The sequence below is a fragment of the Cariama cristata genome, unplaced genomic scaffold (genome assembly GCF_000690535.1).
Source record: "Cariama cristata isolate BGI_N322 unplaced genomic scaffold, ASM69053v1 scaffold20506, whole genome shotgun sequence".
Taxonomy (NCBI): Eukaryota; Metazoa; Chordata; class Aves; order Cariamiformes; family Cariamidae; genus Cariama; species Cariama cristata.
This window is the reverse complement of record NW_009621794.1, coordinates 4,154-26,127: the sequence shown is the minus strand read 5'-3', so window position 1 is coordinate 26,127 and position 21,974 is coordinate 4,154. Positions and strand designations below refer to the sequence as shown.

General features: G+C 37.0%; 1 protein-coding gene across 1 annotated transcript in view; it reads left to right on the top strand.

Annotated features, from left to right (window-relative positions):
• The window catches only part of IREB2 (iron-responsive element binding protein 2), a gene marked incomplete at its 5' end in the record, with an annotated part of 22,537 nt that extends 987 nt beyond the window's left edge, over positions 1 to 21,550 (top strand). The window contains 20 exons of the mRNA XM_009702121.1: positions 2,375 to 2,540; positions 3,746 to 3,883; positions 5,888 to 6,109; positions 7,793 to 7,862; positions 9,066 to 9,249; positions 9,825 to 9,964; positions 10,839 to 11,010; positions 12,336 to 12,436; positions 12,904 to 13,020; positions 14,197 to 14,356; positions 15,208 to 15,343; positions 16,055 to 16,139; positions 16,718 to 16,874; positions 17,156 to 17,280; positions 17,571 to 17,675; positions 17,966 to 18,108; positions 19,285 to 19,432; positions 19,521 to 19,643; positions 20,310 to 20,495; positions 21,140 to 21,550. Coding sequence (XP_009700423.1) covers positions 2,375 to 2,540; positions 3,746 to 3,883; positions 5,888 to 6,109; positions 7,793 to 7,862; positions 9,066 to 9,249; positions 9,825 to 9,964; positions 10,839 to 11,010; positions 12,336 to 12,436; positions 12,904 to 13,020; positions 14,197 to 14,356; positions 15,208 to 15,343; positions 16,055 to 16,139; positions 16,718 to 16,874; positions 17,156 to 17,280; positions 17,571 to 17,675; positions 17,966 to 18,108; positions 19,285 to 19,432; positions 19,521 to 19,643; positions 20,310 to 20,495; positions 21,140 to 21,250 — 2,789 coding nt within the window. The remainder of the gene's footprint in view (positions 1 to 2,374; positions 2,541 to 3,745; positions 3,884 to 5,887; positions 6,110 to 7,792; positions 7,863 to 9,065; positions 9,250 to 9,824; positions 9,965 to 10,838; positions 11,011 to 12,335; positions 12,437 to 12,903; positions 13,021 to 14,196; positions 14,357 to 15,207; positions 15,344 to 16,054; positions 16,140 to 16,717; positions 16,875 to 17,155; positions 17,281 to 17,570; positions 17,676 to 17,965; positions 18,109 to 19,284; positions 19,433 to 19,520; positions 19,644 to 20,309; positions 20,496 to 21,139) is intronic.
• Between the last annotated feature and the right edge of the window lie 424 nt (positions 21,551 to 21,974).

Sequence of the window (21,974 nt, the reverse complement as noted above, 5' to 3'; positions counted from 1 at the left end):
GCAGGAATTACTTCCCTGTCGTTTGAAGGGGAGAGAGGGGAGCTAGTGCACAATGGCTGCTGAAACTTCTGTGCAATAACTGTGTGCTCTTGCAATTTTCTACTACTTGTAATAATGAAGTTAATCTTTCAGATAAGCACATAAGAAGGAAGTAGAATGCTTCTATTTGTGGCTTTGTCCAGGAAGAAGTAGTGTGATAGTAACAAAACCAGTCAGTTCTGCAGCAGTTTTTTGAAAAGCCTTGTGACAGGAGTGGAAACATGAACAGAAGATACTACTTTATGCTAAGATGTGCCATAAAACTTGGAGCAGCAGCAGATATTCCCAAAGATATTTGGAGAAGGGGGTCTAAATAGACTAGACTAAGAATGTCTTTGTCTTCCAACAGAAACTTCTGTGCAGAAGTTGAAAGCTTCATGTAAACTGCATATTGGCAAGATACTAAATAAAATTTAGGCACAGTGTGGGACAGCACTGATAGCAAATCCAGCATCTGGAATTGCTTATTGCGTTTGTTGCTAGAACATTAATTTTGGGTTTTACCTGTTTGCCCTCTGCCTTGGGGCTTCTGACTATAATCTGACAATAAGCACCTGTTTAAATTATTCAGATTACTATTGTAAATGTTAATTGATTTATTTGCCAATTTGCTAGACAGAACCTGATTTTCTAGTGTTTAAAATAGTATTCGGTTATAGGGAAAATGGTAGCCAGAAACAGCTCAGAATTATACAGGGCGGAGGGGGCATCTGGAGATCTAGTCCAGCCTCTTGCTGGGACTAGAGCTACCTTGGAGAGCCTTTCTCGATTGAGCTCTGCAAATCTGTAAGGATGGAGATTCCACTGCCTCTTTTGATCCTGTGCTTAACCACCCTTCCTGTGAACTTCTTTTTCCTCGTATCCAGTCACAGTGTCCCTTCCTGCACTTTGTGACTCTTTTCTTTGTCCTTTTACTGTGCGCTTCTGAGAAGTCAGGCCTCATCACCTCTGCAGTTCCTGTTAGGTTGGGGACAACTACAGTCAGCTCACTTAGCTTTCTCTTCTCAGGGTGAGCAGATGCAGGTCTCCCAACCAGTAGCCCCATAACCATCTTAAAAGGCCCTCTGTTGCATGTGATCTCATTTCTTGATCTCTTGTGTCCTGGGAGGCCCAAAACTACACCCAATAGTGCAGATGTGAGCTTGCTAGTGCCTAATAGAGAGAAATGGTCTCGTCTCCCTAGCTGATGGCTGCTAAGCAGCCCATTGGACAGTTAGATATATCACTGTAAGGATGCACTGTGTAGTATTTGTAATGCAAGAAAAAGCGAAACAATTTTCTTCGCATAACTTGGCTTTTAAATAAAGTGAGTGGTGGCATTACAGCTGATTAGAGGTGTTTTTAATAGCATTCTTATATTATTTTGAGTGACTTGTCTAATTAGACAACAATGGATAATATCTGAGAAAGACACACAATGAGAACAGAGTTGACAAATCCTATATTAATAGTTTGGAGACAAACCTCTGGATTAGGTTGAGACCACCAAATCTGAACTTAGTTAGAAGAACATGAAACAATTAACTTCTTTTATATTTCTCGCTGTTCTCAAAGTCATTTGCCTGCTTGAATGGTGCTGAAAATAATGGGATTTGGGGAGAAATGTGAATTAATCTTCATTTTTTTGTTTGTAGTGAATAGTGACATTTGTTCTTTTTTCTCCTCCTGCTTTTTTCATTCTCATTTCTAGTTCCCTAAATTTTTTTGTGCCAGAAAGCTGCTTCTAGTCAATACCTTAATCCAGATCAGTAACAAATTAACTAAAGTTGTACTTAGTGAAATGTCATTGTTCTTGTTCTTCTTTATATTTTATGAAATGTGTTTACTTCTAGGGCACGTGGCAGAATAGTTTCTGGCCTTCATATCACTGTTTATTTAAAGTAAAACATTCTGGCTTTGGATGCTTTTGGCTTGATATCTCAAGTAATGAAATGGTGAAATTTAAAGTTTAAAAATATTTTTGAATATTCTAATTGTTGTGGCTTTTCACCCACTCTGATTAGTAATCCCAGCTCTAGGTTCCTTGCATCTCTCCTGCCAGCGTAGCATACCTTCTTAAATGTCACTATCTTAACACGGTATGGTCAAGCCATTGGTATCTTTCATTCAAATCCCATATATGATAACTCATTTTCTGCAATGTATACATTATGCAACTCACTGTTCCATATTGTGTAATGAAGATCAAACCCAAAGGCAACTGGAAAAGCAGGCTCCTATAGCTCTCATCCTTCCAATTCCTAGCAAAGTGGTGGAATTTTTTTAGAAATGTGAGATTATAATTTTTTTAAAGAGGTGTTGCACTAATTGAGTCAGTTACTTTGTTTTGCCCTAGATACTCTGCCTTATTCCATACGAGTGTTGTTTGAATCCAGTATCCGTAACTGTGATGGCTTCTTAGTGAAAGAAACAGATGCTATGAACATCTTAGACTGGAAAACAAAACAGAATGATGTTGAAGTGCCCTTCTGTCCTGCCAGAGTTGTTCTTCAAGACTTTACGTAAGTGTGTGTGCATGTGGCAAAAACACTGAAATAATCTGTGTAAGCTCACTAAGTCGTATGTACAATTCTTTGGCTTGAAAATAAATAGCACTTAGCCTTTTGATAGTGAACCGTCTCTTTTTCTCAATAGAAACCTGTGCACTGCTTCTGCTGCCCGGTAGATTCCTCATGATAATTACATGGGATGCAAGGATAGGAGTTGTTCCATAGGGTACCTGGTTTTAGTGCAGGTTGGCGAGGCTGATGCTGTTGGCCTACAAGCAGCACTTTACAGGATAAGAGCCAAAACAAATGGAAGTGGTGACATTTTGGCTGTAGCCAGATGGCTGACGGTTCATTGAAATACATAGAATTCTTGCTTGAGATAACTGAAGATTAAATATAGCTTACTCCACAAGTATCTGTAATCCAATTGAATCCATGAATAATACATATATTTAAAAAGAGGTCTCTTAGGGTATTAACTTTCTTTGTGTTTTGAGTATGGCGTAGCTAAAAGGGTAGTCCTTCACCAGTTTGCAAATATTAAATTTAAGCTGTTTTGCTGACTCATTAACTATATATTTATCAAGAAGTGAGATAATTAAAAAAGGAATTGTGATAATAATAAAAATGAGGTAACTTTTGCTTGACAGGCAAAGTCTGGAAGATTTATATGGTACTGTGTTATTTAAACATTGTTCTCTGTTTTCTACTTCAGGTATACTTACCTATGCAATAGCAACAAGAATATTTTTGTAAAATGCTATGAGCTGCAGAAATGGCTGGGTCTAAGAAGAGTAATAATACATGCTAAGGTGTTAAAATACATAGCATGAGCATTGTTTTCATAGCAAGGTTCTATTGTAAAGGTAATAAGTATCTGAAAATTAGTTTTGTACTAAAGTACAATCACACTTCAGAAGCACAGCAAAACAAACAAGAAATGTAATGCTCTTCTTTTGAGATGTTCCTCTGTTCTTTTGTGGTGTATTATCTTCAAATGTGCTGTTGCATTTTGTGAATGAGTACCAACTCCATTAACTTTTAAACATTTTTCAAATTCTTTAAAATTTAGATAATAGAATAGTAGGGGCTTATTATCTGAAATAGAAATTGGGTCTATCTGGACTTTAAATGAAGTTAAAATTAAAAAGAAGCTTGTATGTTTTAGTGAGTTAATGTCCCATGTTATTATACCATTTTGTTTTTCCATCTCTTAGTGGAATTCCAGCAATGGTGGATTTTGCTGCCATGAGGGAAGCTGTGAGAAATGCTGGAGGAGATCCTGTGAAAGTCAATCCTGCCTGCCCAACTGATCTCACTGTTGACCATTCTCTGCAGATTGATTTCAGCAAATGGTAACATGCCTTTTTTTTTTTTAATGAACCATGTATTTTTGTCTGATACTGAAGTATGGATTCGCTCTGGTCTTGGTACTGTCCCATCAAATCAGTTGTTGTGTGTGGATCCCTGAAACTAGACCTGATGGTGTCTGAGAGGAGACTGGACAAAATAACTCCGTTGGAGGAGAGAAAGAGTGGTTGTGAGTGGTTATGGATGGAGCTGAATGACAAGCTAAATTCTGGGCAGGAGATTGCTGAAATAACTGGATCTGTCATGGTTTCCAGAAAATAATATGTCTTAATAGAATGAGACAGAGGAAGTTTGTAATTTTGCTTTGCCCTGTTAAAAAAGCTGTTTTGTTTTTTCCAAAAAACAACTGCCTTGTCACAGCTCCAGAGAAATGGCTTGCAATCCTGCTGGACATATTGAAAGACTGTCATTTCAGCCCATAGCTTATGACTGTTTGTTTTTATGGACTTGGATTTTACAATGGATTAAAAAAGGCTGCATGTATTTGCAGAGAGAAGTGCACTTGTAGGACTCTGGAAAAATGTTAGGACTGGAAAACTAAGTGTGGTTTTCCTTTTCTGACAGGCAGTAATGTGCTGAAAACAGCCTGGGGCTGCCTTTTGCTAGAAATGTAATACTGCAGGAGAGGGAAAAACTCGTGTTTTATTCAGTGTTTGCTGAAGTAAACACTGAGTAAATAATGGAGCTCCCCTCCACCTTCTCCCCTTCCTCTCCATCATGGAGCCTTTCAGACTCCTGCAGAGTTGTGTGAATTGCTAAAGCTCTTTGGGAATTTTAAAAGTTCATGAGGAAGAAGCCTGTGGTCAAATGAACATGGGTGTATGAGTCATTTCTGTAGACCTTCCAAACACATACAGGATTTCCGTTTGGTTAGTATTAGAAGAGTGAAGAGCAAGAAGCTACAAATCGTTTGTTGCGTTGCATATGTGTTCTTTCAGTTCTGTGCTCTGTCCATTCTTGTGTCTGGAGGGATGGCTCATTCGACTGCAATGAGGCTAGCCTAAAATTATCAGAAAGACCAAGTGTTGGCAAGAGGTCTTGGCATACTGCTTTGTAATGATAAATCCAGCTTCTGTAGTTTCACTCCTGGAAAGCTTACAGGATCTCAGCAGCTGCTGCGCTATGATAAGAAACCATTTGCTACAGGATGGTTTGTGCTGCTTTTACATAGCTTCCATCTCCTGCTGATCAGAGGCTTGTGGACCAAGTTGGGATTTAGACAAGGTATCCTCTGAGGCCATGCAATATCCTGCAATTTGATAACTAAGTATCTTTCTGTGTCAGTAAAGCAGAAGAAAGCAGTGACTTTAATTATGAATCCATGATTTGGTAAATATTGAGAGGTAAAAAGTCATTCATTTTTCACAACAAGCTTTCTTTGCTCTCATGTAAAGATTGAATACTGTACAAATAGAGGGCAGTGTGCTATATGGACTTTATTTTTAAAAAAACCCAACAACATTTCTCTCTTACTTCTGACTGACTTGAATAGTGTATAAAATTTCTGAGCCTTTGAGAATTTGTATAAAAAGCCTAAATAAATAATAAAAGTTATATTTGTTCCATTAAGAAAGCTTTGTCTGTAATCATTCCTCTGTGCATTTAACAGAACATGTATAGCACTGTTTTAAGAAACATGTTCAGCAAGTCTACCACTAGGATGAGGATCTACCCACACCTTTGAAGTTTAAAACCCTGAGTTTAGCCTTTGCAACGTTATTACTAAAGTTTTCTGGTCTGTTGTGAACAAACTGAAGGAGTTGTTTATCTGGTGTTAATCTTTCAGACAATCCAGTTCTGTTCACTTATTACCACACCACTTTACTTAACTAAGCTTGCCCAGTGGTAGTTTACTTTGCAACAGAGTTGTCGTAAAATAACTATTTTTTTTGATAATATTTTATAATCTGTTGAAGGGATTGCAAAAAAGGAAAAAGGAAAAAGCAAAATTCCTAATGTCTAAATTATTCTTCTATTTGATGTTACAGTGCAATACAGAATGCTCCAAATCCTGGCGGTGGTGACTCACAGAAGCCAATGGCAAAGCTTTCTCCCCTTAAGGCACAGCCTCGGAAGCTGCCTTGCAGGGGTCAGACTGGCTGCAAGGGGCCGTGTAGTGCTGGAGATTCAAGTCGCAACTCAGGACAATATTCTGCGCAGATTGAGAACACGCCTATCCTCTGTCCTTTCCATCTTCAGCCGGTGCCTGAGTATGAAAGCTTCCCTTTTTTTATTTATTTGTACCTTTCTGTCTTGTTAAGCACTGCCTGTGACAGTTCATAGAGATGTGACTTTTTTTTCTAAACATCCTTCCGTACTCTTCTTCGCATGTGCCATAGACAGGTTTCAGCATCTAGAAGGTCTGATGTAGCAGATTTGAATTGGTCTACAATAAATTTATTTTTTTTTTACAACAAGGACTTGACTAAACACAGTGCAGATGGCCAACTGTGTGACCCATGGCTGTGACTTTTAAATTAGATTTTGAGACTTTCCTAATTTCTTTGAAAGGACAACAAAGCATAGGAGTAAATCCTTTGTATGTTATGAAGTAAACCTCAATGAAGCATTGATTTATTTCTAAAAGTAAATTTTATTTTTTCTGTGAGAACTTAGCAAAAGTCTCTGGCTCTTAAAGAACAGCTAAGAACTGGCCTATACATCATCCCCCAGCTTCTAAGGCATCTCACGGTCCATCTGTCATTGAGTTGAAATTCAATGACTATCCTGCCTGTATGTAATGGCCCAGGGGAACCTCATTGATCTGCCTTTTCCAGATTTCCAATATTGTTAACAGATCATTGCGTACCATTCCATCTATGACAATTACATGTAATCATCCTCCTCTTTCAGCTGCCACCTCTTTTGTCTGATAGACTGTTCAGATCCCTATCTTCCTGTGCCTGACAGGTGTAGAATTTAAAAGCTGGTCAAATCTGTATCCCACAGTGACAAGATGGTGATTGTCTTGGTAATTTTATAGATATGCAAATATTCCTGCTCAGTACAGGTGTAGGAAGGCAGAATTAGTGATGTTTTCAGCAATATTGAAGTTTCTGGCAGCAAAGCAGCAGTGGTATTTATTAAGCTGCAGTGTGAATGATGACTGTTGCTCGGGGCTTTGCAAAGCAGTATAGCCACTAACCTCAGACGGCAGAGAAGAAAAGGAAGGGTCATGATGTAAAATACACCTCTAGGAAACAGAGGGCTTGCTTCCTTCCTGGTACAAAGCAAGTCTGTTCCCTTCCTTGTCAGCCTTGTCAAAGCAGAGGTTATTTCTCCTGAATTGTGGATTACCCCGTTATAATGAACATCAGTATCTTATAAAATGAACCATCTTTTCTTAATAAGTATTGTTTATTGAGACTGTACTAATGAGTACTTCTGAAGAAAAAATGTGGCTTGGAGGCAAAAAATACAGAAATGGAGGATGGTTACAATTGCCATGCTGTTCTACTCAGTTGCTAAAGGGCTAGTACTGAACATGTAGAGTGTTTATGTATACTAGTGAATATCTTGGTTCTTTACTGTATGGAATTTTGAGGTGTGCGACCTCTAAGCCTAATGACTGGGGAAAAAAAAAGCTTCTATGTATTGTAGTACGTGCTTAGAATAGATCTCTTTAAAATGAATATTCTTGAGATTGAGCGCTTTAGGGAAACTATACCTAGAAAAAAAACATGTTCTCAAGCACAGCACAGATGAAATCAGTTATTTTTCACTGTTTACAGAAAGCTTGCTGCAGGGAAGGAATTATCTTTGTTCTAATAAACCACTTCAGATTGTGCTGCAGGCTTAAATGAGTCTTTTATCAAACAAGCAAAACCAACAACTTCTTGTTCTGTAACTTGAAATAAATTATGACGGTGCTTGTAAACTTGATATCTTCTTAGGCCTGAGACAGTATTGAAAAATCAAGAGATGGAATTTGGCAGAAATAGAGAGCGACTTCAATTTTTTAAGGTATGTCTGCGTACCTGTGGGCTTTGTATTCTGTTGTGCTTTGGTTGTTTTAAGAACTTGCTCCATTTGTCTACCAGTGTTCAGGTTTAGGTGATAAATTAAATGTAATCATTTGGAAATGTCAGAATCTCAAATCTGAATTTAATATGGGAACAGAAAATTGCCTAATAACATGGTTTGTGACTTTGAATCTAAAAATAGTCAGGCGGTGCAAGTTCTAAATCTAGGTGTCACTGAGAGGGGTGATAACTTTTTGTAATTAACATGAAAAAGCTTACACTGTTTGGTTTTGGTTCTTGTCAGTGTGAAGGTAGTGGACAAAGTAGGTATTTATGAAGCACTAATCTTCTTAATGAGCTCAGTGCCTTAGGTCACAATTAGTTTCTGGATAACAGGTTCATTTATCCATACTTCTGTTAGAAATCTTAGTGAAGTTAGAAGTGTTGAAGAGAGGCCGGTATCGAGACATTGCTACACTCAAACTAGGCGGCAGTGCTAGTAAACTGGTTTTTAATGGAAGTCTTGTGTGATGAATGTCAGCTGCTTTGTTGCTAGCCAGGCATCTGCAGCATTGATACTTGATCCTCATCCCCTTCTTTAACATGGTTTAGGAATCTAGTGCAATGATCTAAAAATCTTTTCATACAGGTAGCCTAGGAGGTTTCTTTCTGAAAGTTGCAAATTAGCTTTTACATTATTGAGGAAGGAAACTGCCAAGCTGAGTCTTGTTACAAGTTTCCATGTCAGCTTTTTTAAATCTAGCATCCTGAGTTTGCACGTAGCAAGACGCTTTTCTAAATTACATCTTCAGTCTCATCTGGGGGTGTAAAACCTAAACTAAATTCTGCTATAAATACCAGTGCTTAGGTTCTGTTGTCTAAATACTAGTCTTAGTTGTGCTTGAAATCAGTTGTGTGAACTGGAAGGTAAGAGATTTATGCAATGCTGCTTTTGAAAGGTAGGTATGAATTATTGATTCAGCCTTCAATAGGAATTGAATGAATGGTTTTGTTGATGATAAAGAATGTATAGAATTGAAGGAGATCATGTACCTCCGTTTGACAAATGAGCAAAAGCCACTTGTGTAAATAGCAAATACTATTTTACTGCATATTAGTTTTGTCTTTTTAGTTATGTTCTAAGAACTGAATATACCTTTGAAAAAATGCAACTTTTTTTTTTCTCATTTTGGAAAAATTACAGTGGAGTTCAAAGGTTTTCAAGAATATTTCCATAATTCCACCTGAGACTGGAATGGCACACCAAGTCAACTTGGAATATTTGTCAAGAGTTGTCTTTGAAGTTAAAGATTTCCTATATCCAGATAGCGTGGTTGGCACAGATTCTCATACAACCATGGTAAATGGCTTGGGTATCTTGGGCTGGGGTAAGTATGCTAAGAATAACTCGGTAGTACTTTGACAGGCGTTCTAAAGCATTACTGAGAAATACTTTCTTCCCACTGGATATTTCTATCTCAAACATAGCAAACTCTGTCTGGAATTATTGTTCAGAATGTTTTTTTGTCTAAAAGTAATCTCAACTAACATTTCTTCCTGTCAAGAAATGGCTTTTTGCAATTTAAAGAGAAAATAGCCAAAACTCAGTTGATATTCAAATAAGTGCTGTTTGTACATGCAGTATAAAATTGTTATGAAGGTTTCTTTTCTCTTGGAAAGTTAATTTTAGATATAAAATATTTTCTGGTTGACTATGAAGTCTAACTTCAGCAGTATTCTTGCTTGATTTTATTTTTCAGGTACATTTAACAGAACTTCTGCATTTCTTGCTGTAGCCTTACTGTAGATGGAGTGATGCACTTCACTCATGAGAAGCAGCAATATATTTATTGTCACGAACTTGTAGGCTTAATAGGAAGGGTTTTATTAGATTTTAGGACCTCAGCATATTTAGTGTTGATTACTTAAACTGATGAAAAGCAGACTAATATTCTCCTTCCAGGTGTTGGGGGGATTGAGTCGGAAGCGGTGATGTTGGGAATGCCAGTTACTCTCACTTTGCCTGAGGTTGTTGGGTGTGAGCTGACAGGCACAGCCAGCCCGCTTGCTACATCCATAGATATTGTCCTAAGCATTACAAAGGTAAGAGTTCGATGACTTTTCAAGCAAAGCAAAGTTTGTTGCAAGTTCTACCAGTGGTGTTTGAGAACTGAATTAAATGCTGGGAGTATTTTTAGTATACCTTTAATCATGGCAGAGCAGAAAGATACAATCTCTAACCATTTTTATTTAATAGTCCTCCAAAGTAGTGGGTTTTTTTAATTTTCCTTCTATAGTGGTTTATTTACAGGCTCTCTGTCACTAAAAAATGACTAAAAAAAAATTTCACTAAAATGACTAAAAAAAAAAGGCATATGGGTAGGGTTGGGGGCAGGGGAGAGAAACCCTGTTCTCCATTTTTCTCCTGCTGACAGCATGTAGGCTTCTTCTCTGCCTCAAACTTTTTCTGGACACCTTTTTTGTTCTAAAATACTCCTGCAAGACACAAGGCCTGTCTATAGTTGTAAGCTCATATCACTCCAGAATATATTTTCTGAAGACAGAGTTTTGCCACAGTGGCACAAACTGTCACTGTTGTAGGAGGCAAAGACCTAGCTTCAAAGTACTGAAGAGCTGTAATTGCTTTGCAAATACATTCTTCTTTCTGGCATCATGCCTTAAGTGTGTATTTGTTCTCAACTAGGAAATCTGAAGAACTCTGTTGCAGATGGAGGTGTGTTTTATTATGTCAACTCCCAGTGTAGGTTTTTAGAACCCAATATGTTAATGGAGGTTGGGTTTTTGTGTTTTGTTTTTTGGTTTTTGGTTTGGTTTGTTTTTCTGCAAATGTGGGCCTTAAGGTTTCAACTTTCGTTTTAAATGTTCATGACTTGCTAATTGCAAATTGTTGCAAAGAAACATTTCTTGCATTGTACCACTTCGGATAACAAATGTGGTTGTGTATTCTTCTAAACAGCATCTTAGGCAAGCTGATGTGGCTGGAAAATTTGTTGAGTTTTTTGGGAGTGGAGTTTCCCAGCTGTCTGTAGCAGACCGAACCACAATAGCAAATATGTGTCCTGAATACGGTGCTATTCTGAGCTTTTTCCCTGTTGATAATGTGACATTGAAGCACTTAAAGCATACAGGTAAAGATGAATTAAAATAGTGATTCATTGTAATAGTGTTTTTAGATATATGACAATATGTTTTTTGCTTAAAACTCCGTAGTTCTTAAACAGTGATTTTCTGCAGAGTTCTAGTGTGGGTTTAGTGTATAAAATTCTGCTGTACAGTAACAGGCTGTGTCATGGGCTATACTTGGCTACAACTTCTATCCTGTAGAATGTCATGTATCTGAGTAATACCTACCACAGAAATCTTATCATACATGTTTACTGTTGGCTAGTTTTGTGGGACGCTTAGTATGTGGTGTTTGAGTCTGAGTTATTTATCTGGTTTATTGGCATGGATGTCTTCTTGTGACCTATTTTGTCTCTGTGTATCCCATGTATTTAAGTGAGGCTGTAGTTTTTGTGTGCATATGGAGAGCTAACTTGCACTTGAGGTTTGTGTCCAGTCTGGTTCATTTGTCTAATACCTGATTTACTAGCATCATGTTATTTTTTCAACAACCAGGGTCCTTGTTTTTGAAAGCATACGTAAACCTTTAAAAGGAAAGTATTAATAAAATTCTCACTTATATTTTGAGAAGTGTATGGAATATAAGACTCCTTCATAGGAAATTAATCCCTTAACCACCTGTAGATTCCCTACAAAATCAGAATCTAAAATGATTAGGAGAAATCAGTGAAACTGCAAAACAAATCACGTTTCTGATTTCTTTCACCTTTTTTTTTTCCTTTAAAAGAGCATTATTTCACTGACACTTCAAGCTAAGCTAGAAGGATGTCAATTACTTATCAAGCTACTGCAAATAGAGAAAGCCACAGGGTAAATGATATCAGAAAAAGCTCATTCACATTAGTAAGCCTTTCTGAAACTGAAATCTGTCACTTTTAAATAAGAGTTAAACATTTTAAATAGCAAACATGTTTTGTCCTGTCAGTGCAGAGCAAATGAAACACTTTCTAACAGTAGCCAGTAATACTGGTTATTATGAACGAAGGACTTGATCTGTATTAAACAAGTAAATCTTAATAGAGAAAAACTTCATGTACTTCAGGGACAAATCTGTAAATTTAATTAGAGTTACAACTGCTAGAGTTGGAACAGCTTATTTTGTTCATTGATATAAGAAGGAAAGTTAAGCTGATTTAAAAAAAAAAAGTTTTAAAAAGTATTTTAATTGATGTATCGTTCCTGAATAGCTCCTGGAGGTTGGGGTATGGAAGTGGTGTGCCTTGAAAAAAACTACTTTGGATTATATACTTAAAACAGTCCTAACTTCTGAGAATTCTGTGTTTTGTTTTATTTGTATGACTTTTCTTATGTTTGAAATAACCTTCCTAAGGTTTTGACAAGGCCAAGCTTGAGGTCATGGAAGCATATCTTAAAGCTGTGAAGTTATTTAGAAATGATGAGAGTTCTTCCAGAGAACCTGAGTATTCCCAGGTACGCTTGAAATGACTAGTTTCTGTATGTTTGATTATCAAAATAAATACTGCTGATTTAAACATTTTGTCTCCCACTGTAATTTTCATTGCTTTAATACAAGTTTCATTTATTAACTCACACTTTTGAGAAGCAGAGTATGTTTGCAAAATACAGAGCGGGTGGGGGAAAGAAGGGAAGTATGGTAGCATTCATGTCAGCTAACAGCTACTGAATTCCTACTGCTCCAGAGTGATCAGGTAAATCTTACGGATGGTAGAAAAGTTAGGGATAATGTTAAAACACTTTGAATAAGATGAATAGCCTTTTACAGTGGGTGGTCTTGAAAATGGAAGCCCAGAGTTTTAACGTCTCAGAACATTAAAATTTTAAACAAAAGAGGTCTTGGCTGTCTCAAGCGTATCGTCAGTGTAACGTTGGGCTGGGATTGATAATGCATGCTTTTTCTCTGTTTCTTTTTTTTGTAGGTAGTGCAAATTAGTCTAAGTTCTATAGTTCCATATGTCAGTGGCCCCAAGAGGTCCCAAGATAGAGTGGCTGTTAATAACATGAAAAGTGACTTCCAAGCCTGCTTAAATGAAAAGGTTTGTACAACTGTGCTCTTCAGAAGATACCTCCTATAATCTGTGTGAATAAATTTTGATACTTATTCCTTGCACACCTGCTGAGCCCTCCTTATTACTATATAAACAGCTTATCCAATGATATTCTTGTCTTGCTTGAAAAGTGTCCCGAGGATGGTAGCCGGTAAATCATAGGTGTGTTTGTTAGGAACATGAACTTCCAGAATTCCTTAATTTTACAGTTCAGATTGCTAGGGAGGAAAAACTTAAGTAATGAATAGTGTAAGTTTGGGAAACATTTTCTTTTTTTAAACAGCCATATTTTACTTAATTTTTAAACCAGAAATACCATAAGAAAAGAAAACTCATTGTATCTTAAAGGAGATGCAGAAAGATTTCCAAGATTTGTAGCTAATCAGTGTTCTGGGTTCTTAACTTGGCAAATGATTTTTGGTTGCAGCTTAACTTGACTTCACAGAGGAAATGTTTTTACTCTGAAGGTGACATTTTTGATTAGGAATATGCATAGGTATCTAAGAATGTAGCTAATACAGGAATGTGTCTTCATTTTTAGTCTTTTTCATTAAAGTTGAAGACTGGGAGCAGTATTAGAAATGCATACACTTAGACATGCTGTAAAAATTCTTTGTTGGCTTTAGCATTTCTGGCTTGTAATGAAGTATATAATACAGTCTGATCAGTTGTGCTGGAGAGAGAAATCATAACTGATCATGGATCACAGACTTTTTGAGGTTGAAAGGGACCACTGGAGGATGACTGAGTGCTGAAGAGCTGTAGGGTGTGAAATGTTAATTGATCTAGTCTGCTTTTAGTTATTGTCCTCTTCCAATTACAATCTTTGGTATGCTTCTAATTCAGAAACAAGTATTGTATAGAATTAGAGATGTACTCGTAAGGGATTGTTCTTTGATGTATAGCAGAAAATGAGTGTGGGAGCAACCATGCTTTGACTGGCACTTGTTCATAATTGTTGCAAAGTTAAAGCAATTATGAAGAAAGAAGGGTGACACCATTGTATATATGGAGAGAGGCCTGAACTGAGGGTTACTTTTAAAATCTGTTTAAGAGTTCCTAATGGAACAGCTGAGTAGTATTTTATAATGAGTGTTCACTTGATCTTGCTGTAGTGTCATACTTTGTGTACTATAACTGCTAACGTGTATTTTTGTCATCTAGTCTGGTGTTAAAGGGTTTCAGATTGCAGCTGAGAAACAGAATGATGTTGTACCTGTTCAGTATGAAGGAAATGAATACAAGCTATCTCACGGCTGCATTGTCATTGCTGCAGTAATCAGCTGTACAAATAATTGTAATCCATCTGTGATGCTTGCTGCAGGTATGTTGTGACCAGTGACAACTAACTTGATCTTAATGGTGCTCCCATGTTTACACAGCCTTTACCTTCACTTTTGTAGGTTCTCTGTAAGGACTTGACCCAAAGGTTTGAAACTGTAAACTTAGATGTTCTGGAGGTTATATAATGAAAGTTACTTTTCAATAATACAACCTCAAAATTTGTGTCATAAAGCAGTATTATTGATAGTAATTACAAAATATCTACATTTGGTAGTATTTCCACGGGTATCCAGTTTTGGGGCTCTTTTCAAATGGGTGCCCATAGTGACACAATTGGTGCAGGAGGTGGGCTTTAGCCTTGACTCCATCCTGGATGATGGTAGCTTGAACTATAGTTAGCCATAGGGTCCAGAAGGAAAATCCGTATTGCTGAACAATTGTTCTGTGCTTTAGTCACTCGTTAAGGAGTATGTGCCATACCTTCACAAGCTGCATACAATTTTCCCAGAACAGCTAATCCTCTGTCAGATCTTGCTTTTTTCTTTTGAGGTCCTCTGTGGCCAAGGCAAGCTTCCCCTTGAGGCTGTGTGGCCTGTATCAGAAGAAGAATAAATGGATTTGCACTGTCAGCTAGAACATGGGAAAGCGATTTTTCTTATAGAAAAGAAAATGGGCATCTACATTATAGGAATGGGAACAAAAACCTGTTGTTATGAGTTAAGAAACTTTATTCAGGCAAGTGGTTGCTTTAATAACTTAATAAAGTGAAGGTCTGCTAATCTTCTGGGCAGTTTTTTATGCTTAATTTAGGTAAGGTAGCATCATATAGATGTTCTTTTAAGGGATACAAAAAACATAAGCTGTCATGTTTTTCTTTTATTTTTTTGGTAGGACTCCTGGCCAAAAAAGCTGTTGAAGCTGGCCTAGTGGTTAAGCCCTACATAAGAACAAGTTTATCACCAGGGAGTGGAATGGTTACACATTACCTCAGTTCAAGTGGTGTATTACCATACCTCAGTAAGCTTGGGTAAGTTGTGACACCTCCTTCATTTGTCATTTTAGGAAAATAGTACACAAGGGTTTTATACAGGTTGATAAATACAGTGCTGTTCATTTTGGGTTGGCTAATTCTTAATTTACTAGATGGTAATTTTAACTGCTTGCTGATTTTAAAGTTGGTTTACTTCATTTTATTCCCACTTCACAATTTACTATGTGCAGATCTCTACTTCATCTGAGCTCTGTTTTTTCAGTAGCTATCTACTTAATTGTAAGTGTCTTACAGGACAGGATGTACTTGTTTATATATTTTAAAAGTGGAAGCTGGATGTAAATTTATCAGGACAGTCTGTATTAGTCTTTTCTTAACATTGCTGCTGTTGTGGGTTGTTTACCCTGGTTTTGGTCGCTCTGTAGCAATAACAATAAGATTATGTTCATAATTCTGTAACAGTGCCCAGTTATGCTTTTTGAGGACTACCTTTGCTTTGACATTACTTATGGAACTAACATCTTGAGATATTTTATTCGACTTACCTTGACCGATTACAAAAATGTTACTTTGTATCTTCCTACTTACATCAGTGAGATGTAGTGTCTGCTGTTCACTTCCTAAAATGTCTAATTGTCAAAGGAAAAAAAATTATTCTTAGTTATTACTAATAAAAGAAAAAACTGTTTTGCTAACAAATTGCTTGTAATCATTTAATGTTACTTGATTTGTTTTTTTTCAACATAGGTTTGAGGTTGTTGGTTATGGGTGTTCAACCTGTGTTGGAAACACTGCCCCTTTGCCAGAAGCCATCAGGAATGCAATAAAACAGGTAAAGCTCTAAGGCTTACTGAATACAGAAATACAATTCTCACCCAGTTAAGCAATCAAGAAATACAGTGATCCATGCAAAATATGTTTTATTGTTGGTTTGGACTTTGCATGACGTTTTTGCACATCTGCACGTTAGAGACAGACCATGGTAATTCACTGCTATGTAAAATAAATAGTATTTGTAGCATACAGATATAAATTACAGGATAAATGTATAGGATCTAATCTTATGAAGGATGCAATGAGTAGATTTTATACCATAAATGAAGAGGAGGGTTGTAAAGAGCTATGTGAGTAATTTTAACCAACAGTGCATTAACAGCTACAGCATTTTTCTCCTGTGAAGCAGAAGAAAAATACAAGAAATATAAGGCAGGAGAGGAGTTCACTGAAGTGACTGGAGAACACATCAGAGGGTCAAGAACGAAAAGGAGGAGGGGTAGTGGGAGAGAGCAAAATGCCTTTAAATTGGAGTGTTAGAATAAATATTTGAAGTGGAATGCTAAAAGCACATCTGGCATAAGTTGTTGCAGTAACACAAAGTTCTAGAAAAATTTATATGGGTCTGCCTTTCAGGGTGATATAATTGCCTGTGGAGTATTGTCTGGAACAAAGAACTTTGAAGGACGTCTCTGTGACTGTGTCCGTGCCAACTACCTTGCTTCTCCACCGCTAGTAGTTGCTTATGCTATTGCGGGCACTGTTAGAATAGACTTTGAAACTGAGCCTTTGGGTAAGTGTTTCTTTACGTTTTCTATTTCTGCATCTAATGCATATGTAGAAGAGGTTTCTTCACATGCATTTCAGGATACGAAACCAGTATATTTGAAAAGAAAGCACAATCATATTTAGTGTTGCTCGTAACTAAAGCAAAGCATCTACTTAACTGATTAAATTCTTTGCCTATCTGGTGCCATGTCTGAAGATGTGAATATATATTTATATTCTAATGTAGATATCAAGTCTAATATTTTATTCTTCAAAATTACTGTTCTGTTTAAAAATCTTACTCAGGCACTGGCTTTAATGGCAAAAGTATTTTCTTACGAGATATTTGGCCCACTCGAAGAGAACTTCACACAGTGGAGGAAGAGTGTGTGATATCATCCATGTTTAAGGAATTGAAAGAAAAAATGGAGGTAAGAATGGTCTTTTGTTCTACGTAGCTTAAAACCTGCGTTTCATTGTTGATTTGTAGTATCGTCCAGTTGAATAGGATTGGTTTGTCAGTTAAGTTCTCCTTTACAGTAATGGAAATAACTGAGATAGATACTTGTATTAAATAGTGATTCTTAAGTAATATCCAACGAGGCAACTAGTAGTATGTAATAGAAATTTTAAAGAAAATCAGGAGTAAGCCTTTCGTTTCAGAATGTAAAAAGATCATAAACCAATTTCTGTTCTTTTTGGTTAATTTTCTTTTTTGTAGAAAGGAAACAAACGATGGAATTTACTGGAAGCACCTGAGTCAACTTTATTTCCCTGGGATTTAAAATCTACTTATATCAGATGTCCTTCCTTTTTTGATAAACTTGTAAGTACATTGGATCTATCCACCTGATTATATGCATTACATTTAAGTAAAGGAATAGCTGTTCCAGTAAAGAGTCAATGTTTAGGTAGCAAATTTTATTATCACTAATATTTCTCTGGCTTTTAAATACTGTTTATATGTCTGGAATGAGTAGAGACTGTACATGAATGTGCCTTCATATATTGCAGATATGTTTTATGTCTCTTAAGGATCTTAGAAGGAAAAATGTTTCTCTTTTTTTCTGTTGTTGCTTTTGTTGTTCCCCACCTCCCCTGCCCCTTCCCTTTTAGGCCAAAGAACCGGTTTCACCACAACCGATTGAAAATGCCCATGTCTTGCTCTATTTGGGAGATTCTGTAACTACAGATCACATATCCCCTGCTGGAAGCATTGCAAGGAGTAGTGCTGCCGCTAAGTATCTGACCAACAAAGGGTAAGGACTTCTCATATTAAATGGCTCTCATTATATCAGAGGACTGCTTCACATGCCAAATAATTGATCAGCACTGTCACCTGCCTTTATAAGTGCCTGTCTGCATAAAGTGGAGATTATACATGGATAAGCAAAATAGTAACTGTTACTGGTGTTTGTAAGTAATCACCTGTCTTGCAATCCTAGTAATCACCTGTCTTGCAGTCTATGTCTAAGGTTACCACAAACAGCTGAGACATACTCTTAAAGAACTCGTTCTCCTAGCTGTCATTACAGTAATGCCTGCTGCCTAATGCATGCGAAAGCAAAAATAATGTACGAATTACAAATCAGGTAACTGATCTTCTGTTAATATGAGGTTAGTCACTGGTACTGTCATTGGCCTCAAGAACAGTCAGGTAGATGCACAGAACAGATCAGAAGCTCTAGAAACGTGTACAGTTTTAAAAAATTAACCCCAGTTTTATAAATGAATGTGACTGGTGCTCTAACTTATCTCTGCATCAGTGGGCATCTCGCAGCAGTAGTGGGTGCCTTTCATCTCTGCTGAAATTCTGAAAAGACACAGAACACAACGCAGTGCTGAGATACTCGGTGTCACACCTCTGCTGAAGATTTTGGAAATTATATTGTTGTGTTATATTGCGAAGGTGTATTACTACAGTGTCAGTAAAGCATGACCGAATAATAGCCTGTGGCGTGGACTTCTCTTTATAACTGTTGCATTCAGTCTGAATGAGTAGTGTTATGAGAAAGAAAGAATTAATGGGCCTTTAATCCCAGGATGGTCATTTGATTTAAGAGTAAAGCTCTCATTTTAGTACAATGCTTCTTAATAAATATGCCAGTAGAGGTAAGAGGATTAGTAAACAGGCTTGTTTCCTAGAACAGTCTCCCCATAATTCTTCTGTAAGTACCATACTGCTCATAGCACTTTATAGTGAAGTCACAGGAAATGAATTGAAAGTTGCAGCTTTCTTCATGAATAATCTAGCAATGATTTATGCGTTTTGGTTGTGATTTATAATAATTTCATTTGTTGGATGAATAATTCTTTATATCTTGCACTGAAAAGTTAGAGATGCTGCAATAATTATTATAAAAATCATAATATTGTTTTAAACCAGATAATATTTAAAATAAATGAATCACTTTTAAATATTCTTTGTCTTCCAGACTCACACCTCGTGAATTCAACTCTTACGGAGCTCGAAGAGGTAATGATGCTGTGATGACAAGAGGTACCTTTGCAAATATCAAGCTTCTGAATAAGTTCATAGGAAAACCAGCTCCTAAAACAATTCACTTCCCATCAGGACAAACGGTAAAAATCTGTTTGTTTGCATAGCCGCTCTGAAATTGTGATGTGGATTCAGAACTCACTCAAACTCTTTCACTTTGTTATTCCACAGCTAGATGTGTTTGAAGTAGCGGAGTTGTACCAGAAAGAAGGCATCCCTGTAATTATTCTGGCAGGAAAGAAGTATGGACTGGGTAGCTCAAGAGACTGGGCTGCAAAAGGGCCTTTTTTACTGGTACTGCTGGTTTGCTTGGTTTTGGGCTGTATTTTTGTTTTTTTTCTGGAAATACCTAAAAACACATTGTTTAGTTTTGGGCATGAATGTTTTTAGAAACTGTCCTCAGTCTTGAATATGATACCACAATTTTGTTTTTAAAGACTTCTCAATTTCTTTGCTAGACTCTTCATAGAAGAGAATCACTAGTCAGGATAAATCTAAGTTTCCTAATTATGTAACTTACCATCCTAGACTCCAGACTTGGAGATAAATTGGCCATTTATCTAGTGCTGACCTCTGGTCTCCATGGGCTATTAAGTATCTAGCTATTGGAGACTAATTTCCACTAATACTCAGCACATATTCTGAGCCAGCCATTTATTCGTGAGGAGTAATGGAAGCAAGTACATTGGATCTGGGATTTTCTGCCTGCTAACTACAGCATGGTCACTCTCTGTTATAAAACTCCATTTCGTACTGTATGGGCCTGCTCTGGCTTGTTTGCTTTCATCTAGCGGTAAAGCTAAAAGATGGTACCTACTTACTTAAAGGACTCACACAAAGCACTCTCTTTACTCTTCAGTTTGAATTGCAAGATTTTGGACATAATGTGTATTTGAATCTTACTTTTGCATTTCACTCTGACTACTGTACTGAAATACAAAATTACTTGTATTTTTGCAGGGTGTTAAAGCTGTCCTAGCTGAAAGCTATGAGAAGGTTCATAAAAGTCAGTTGATTGGAATTGGCATAGCTCCACTTCAGTTTCTTCCTGGGGAAAATCCAAGTACTTTGGGTCTCACTGGCAGAGAGCAGTTTTCTATATTGTTTCCTCCAGAGCTGTCGCCTGGAATGACTTTGGATATTAAGGTATCTTTGCGATATTTTTTTTAACTTCTCCATTGAACATACTGATGATTGAAAGCACAGAAAGAAAAGTTAATTCTGATGATTGAAAGCAGGAAAAAACAAAACTCATTTCTCTTTAAAAATAAGCTTATAGTCTTGCCTGAAGTTTGTCATGGCTATTGAAGTTTCCCAAAGTACATATACACATTCTTTCTACGCAACTCCTTTATGCAACCTGAAATTCTTGATTGTTCTTTTGGGCATTGTTTCCCCCCTCAAGGGCACTGTATTAGGGTAGAATTGAGTCTCGTCTTTCGCTCGGGCTCTTCTAAAGACAAGGGTGTGACTCTTTGAGAGAGGCTTCAGCTTTCCGTTCTGCGTAAAGGAACTGTATGCCCATAATAACACGCTGTATGCCATCTTAGGGCAATGGCTTTTTCTCTGTTATCAGTAGGTTCGTAGCATGCTCCCAGCTGGATCTGAACTGTACAGTAAAATAAGCCTGCATTCTGTTCCCAGCAGTGTCTCGGATCTGCAGTGGCAGATAAGCAGGCTGAATTTGCTTGTGTTCAACAAAACTTGGGGTTTGAATGTTAACTGGGAGTAAGCAAGGGGAAGTGAAATCAAAACTCTTAATTAGTCTCTCTCTTTTTTTTTTTTTGAAGACAAGCACTGGAAAAGTATTCAGCGTGATTGCCTTGTTTGAGAACAATATGGAGATAACTTTATACAAATATGGTGGAAGTCTAAACTTTGTGGCTCGAAGATTCTTATAGTAGCTACTGACTATATGGGTACCTTGCATAACTGGTGATTCTGAAAATGCCTTGTGTGAACCCAGGAATCTGTACTGTGGAACTGCGAACAGTCCTAGTGTGCTCAAAGTTACTTCGTCCATGGATGTAAAGATTGTGAATCCTTGTAACTGCAACAAGATCCTTCCTGATTTTAAATAATATTCTAATGGTGCTATTAAACATTGCTAAAATCAACATGTGTATTGTGGCAGAGAGCTGTAAGTATGGAGGGGATGTTTTATCAGACCATTTTGTAAATAAACTATGCGAAATCTGAAACTGATTGTGCTGAAGATTATTATGTAAGAAGATTTACTGCAGTTGTTTCCACTCAGTTTTTGCACCTGTAAATCTGTGGTTTGAAATTGTTGGTTTAAGGGTAGCAGATGGCATGGAATGTTAAAGGCCAAACAGAAATTTATTTTTTTTTTTTTGTATCCAGAGCTTAAAACATAATCAGTTTTGAATTTCTTGCTCTTTAGGTTATGGGCTGAACAAAAAGCAGTCCACATGAGGCCCATGGTATCCTGTATCACAGATCATGACTTTCTTACCTTTATTATGGGATTATATTTCATCTGGATCCAGAGTTAAAACTGCTCATGCTCTGAAATACTGTGTGCTTAGAAGTATGGTGAACACTTTTTTCTTTTTTAAAATGCAGAGATGTTTCCAGTTATTTTGTTCATACAGGTTAAGTGTA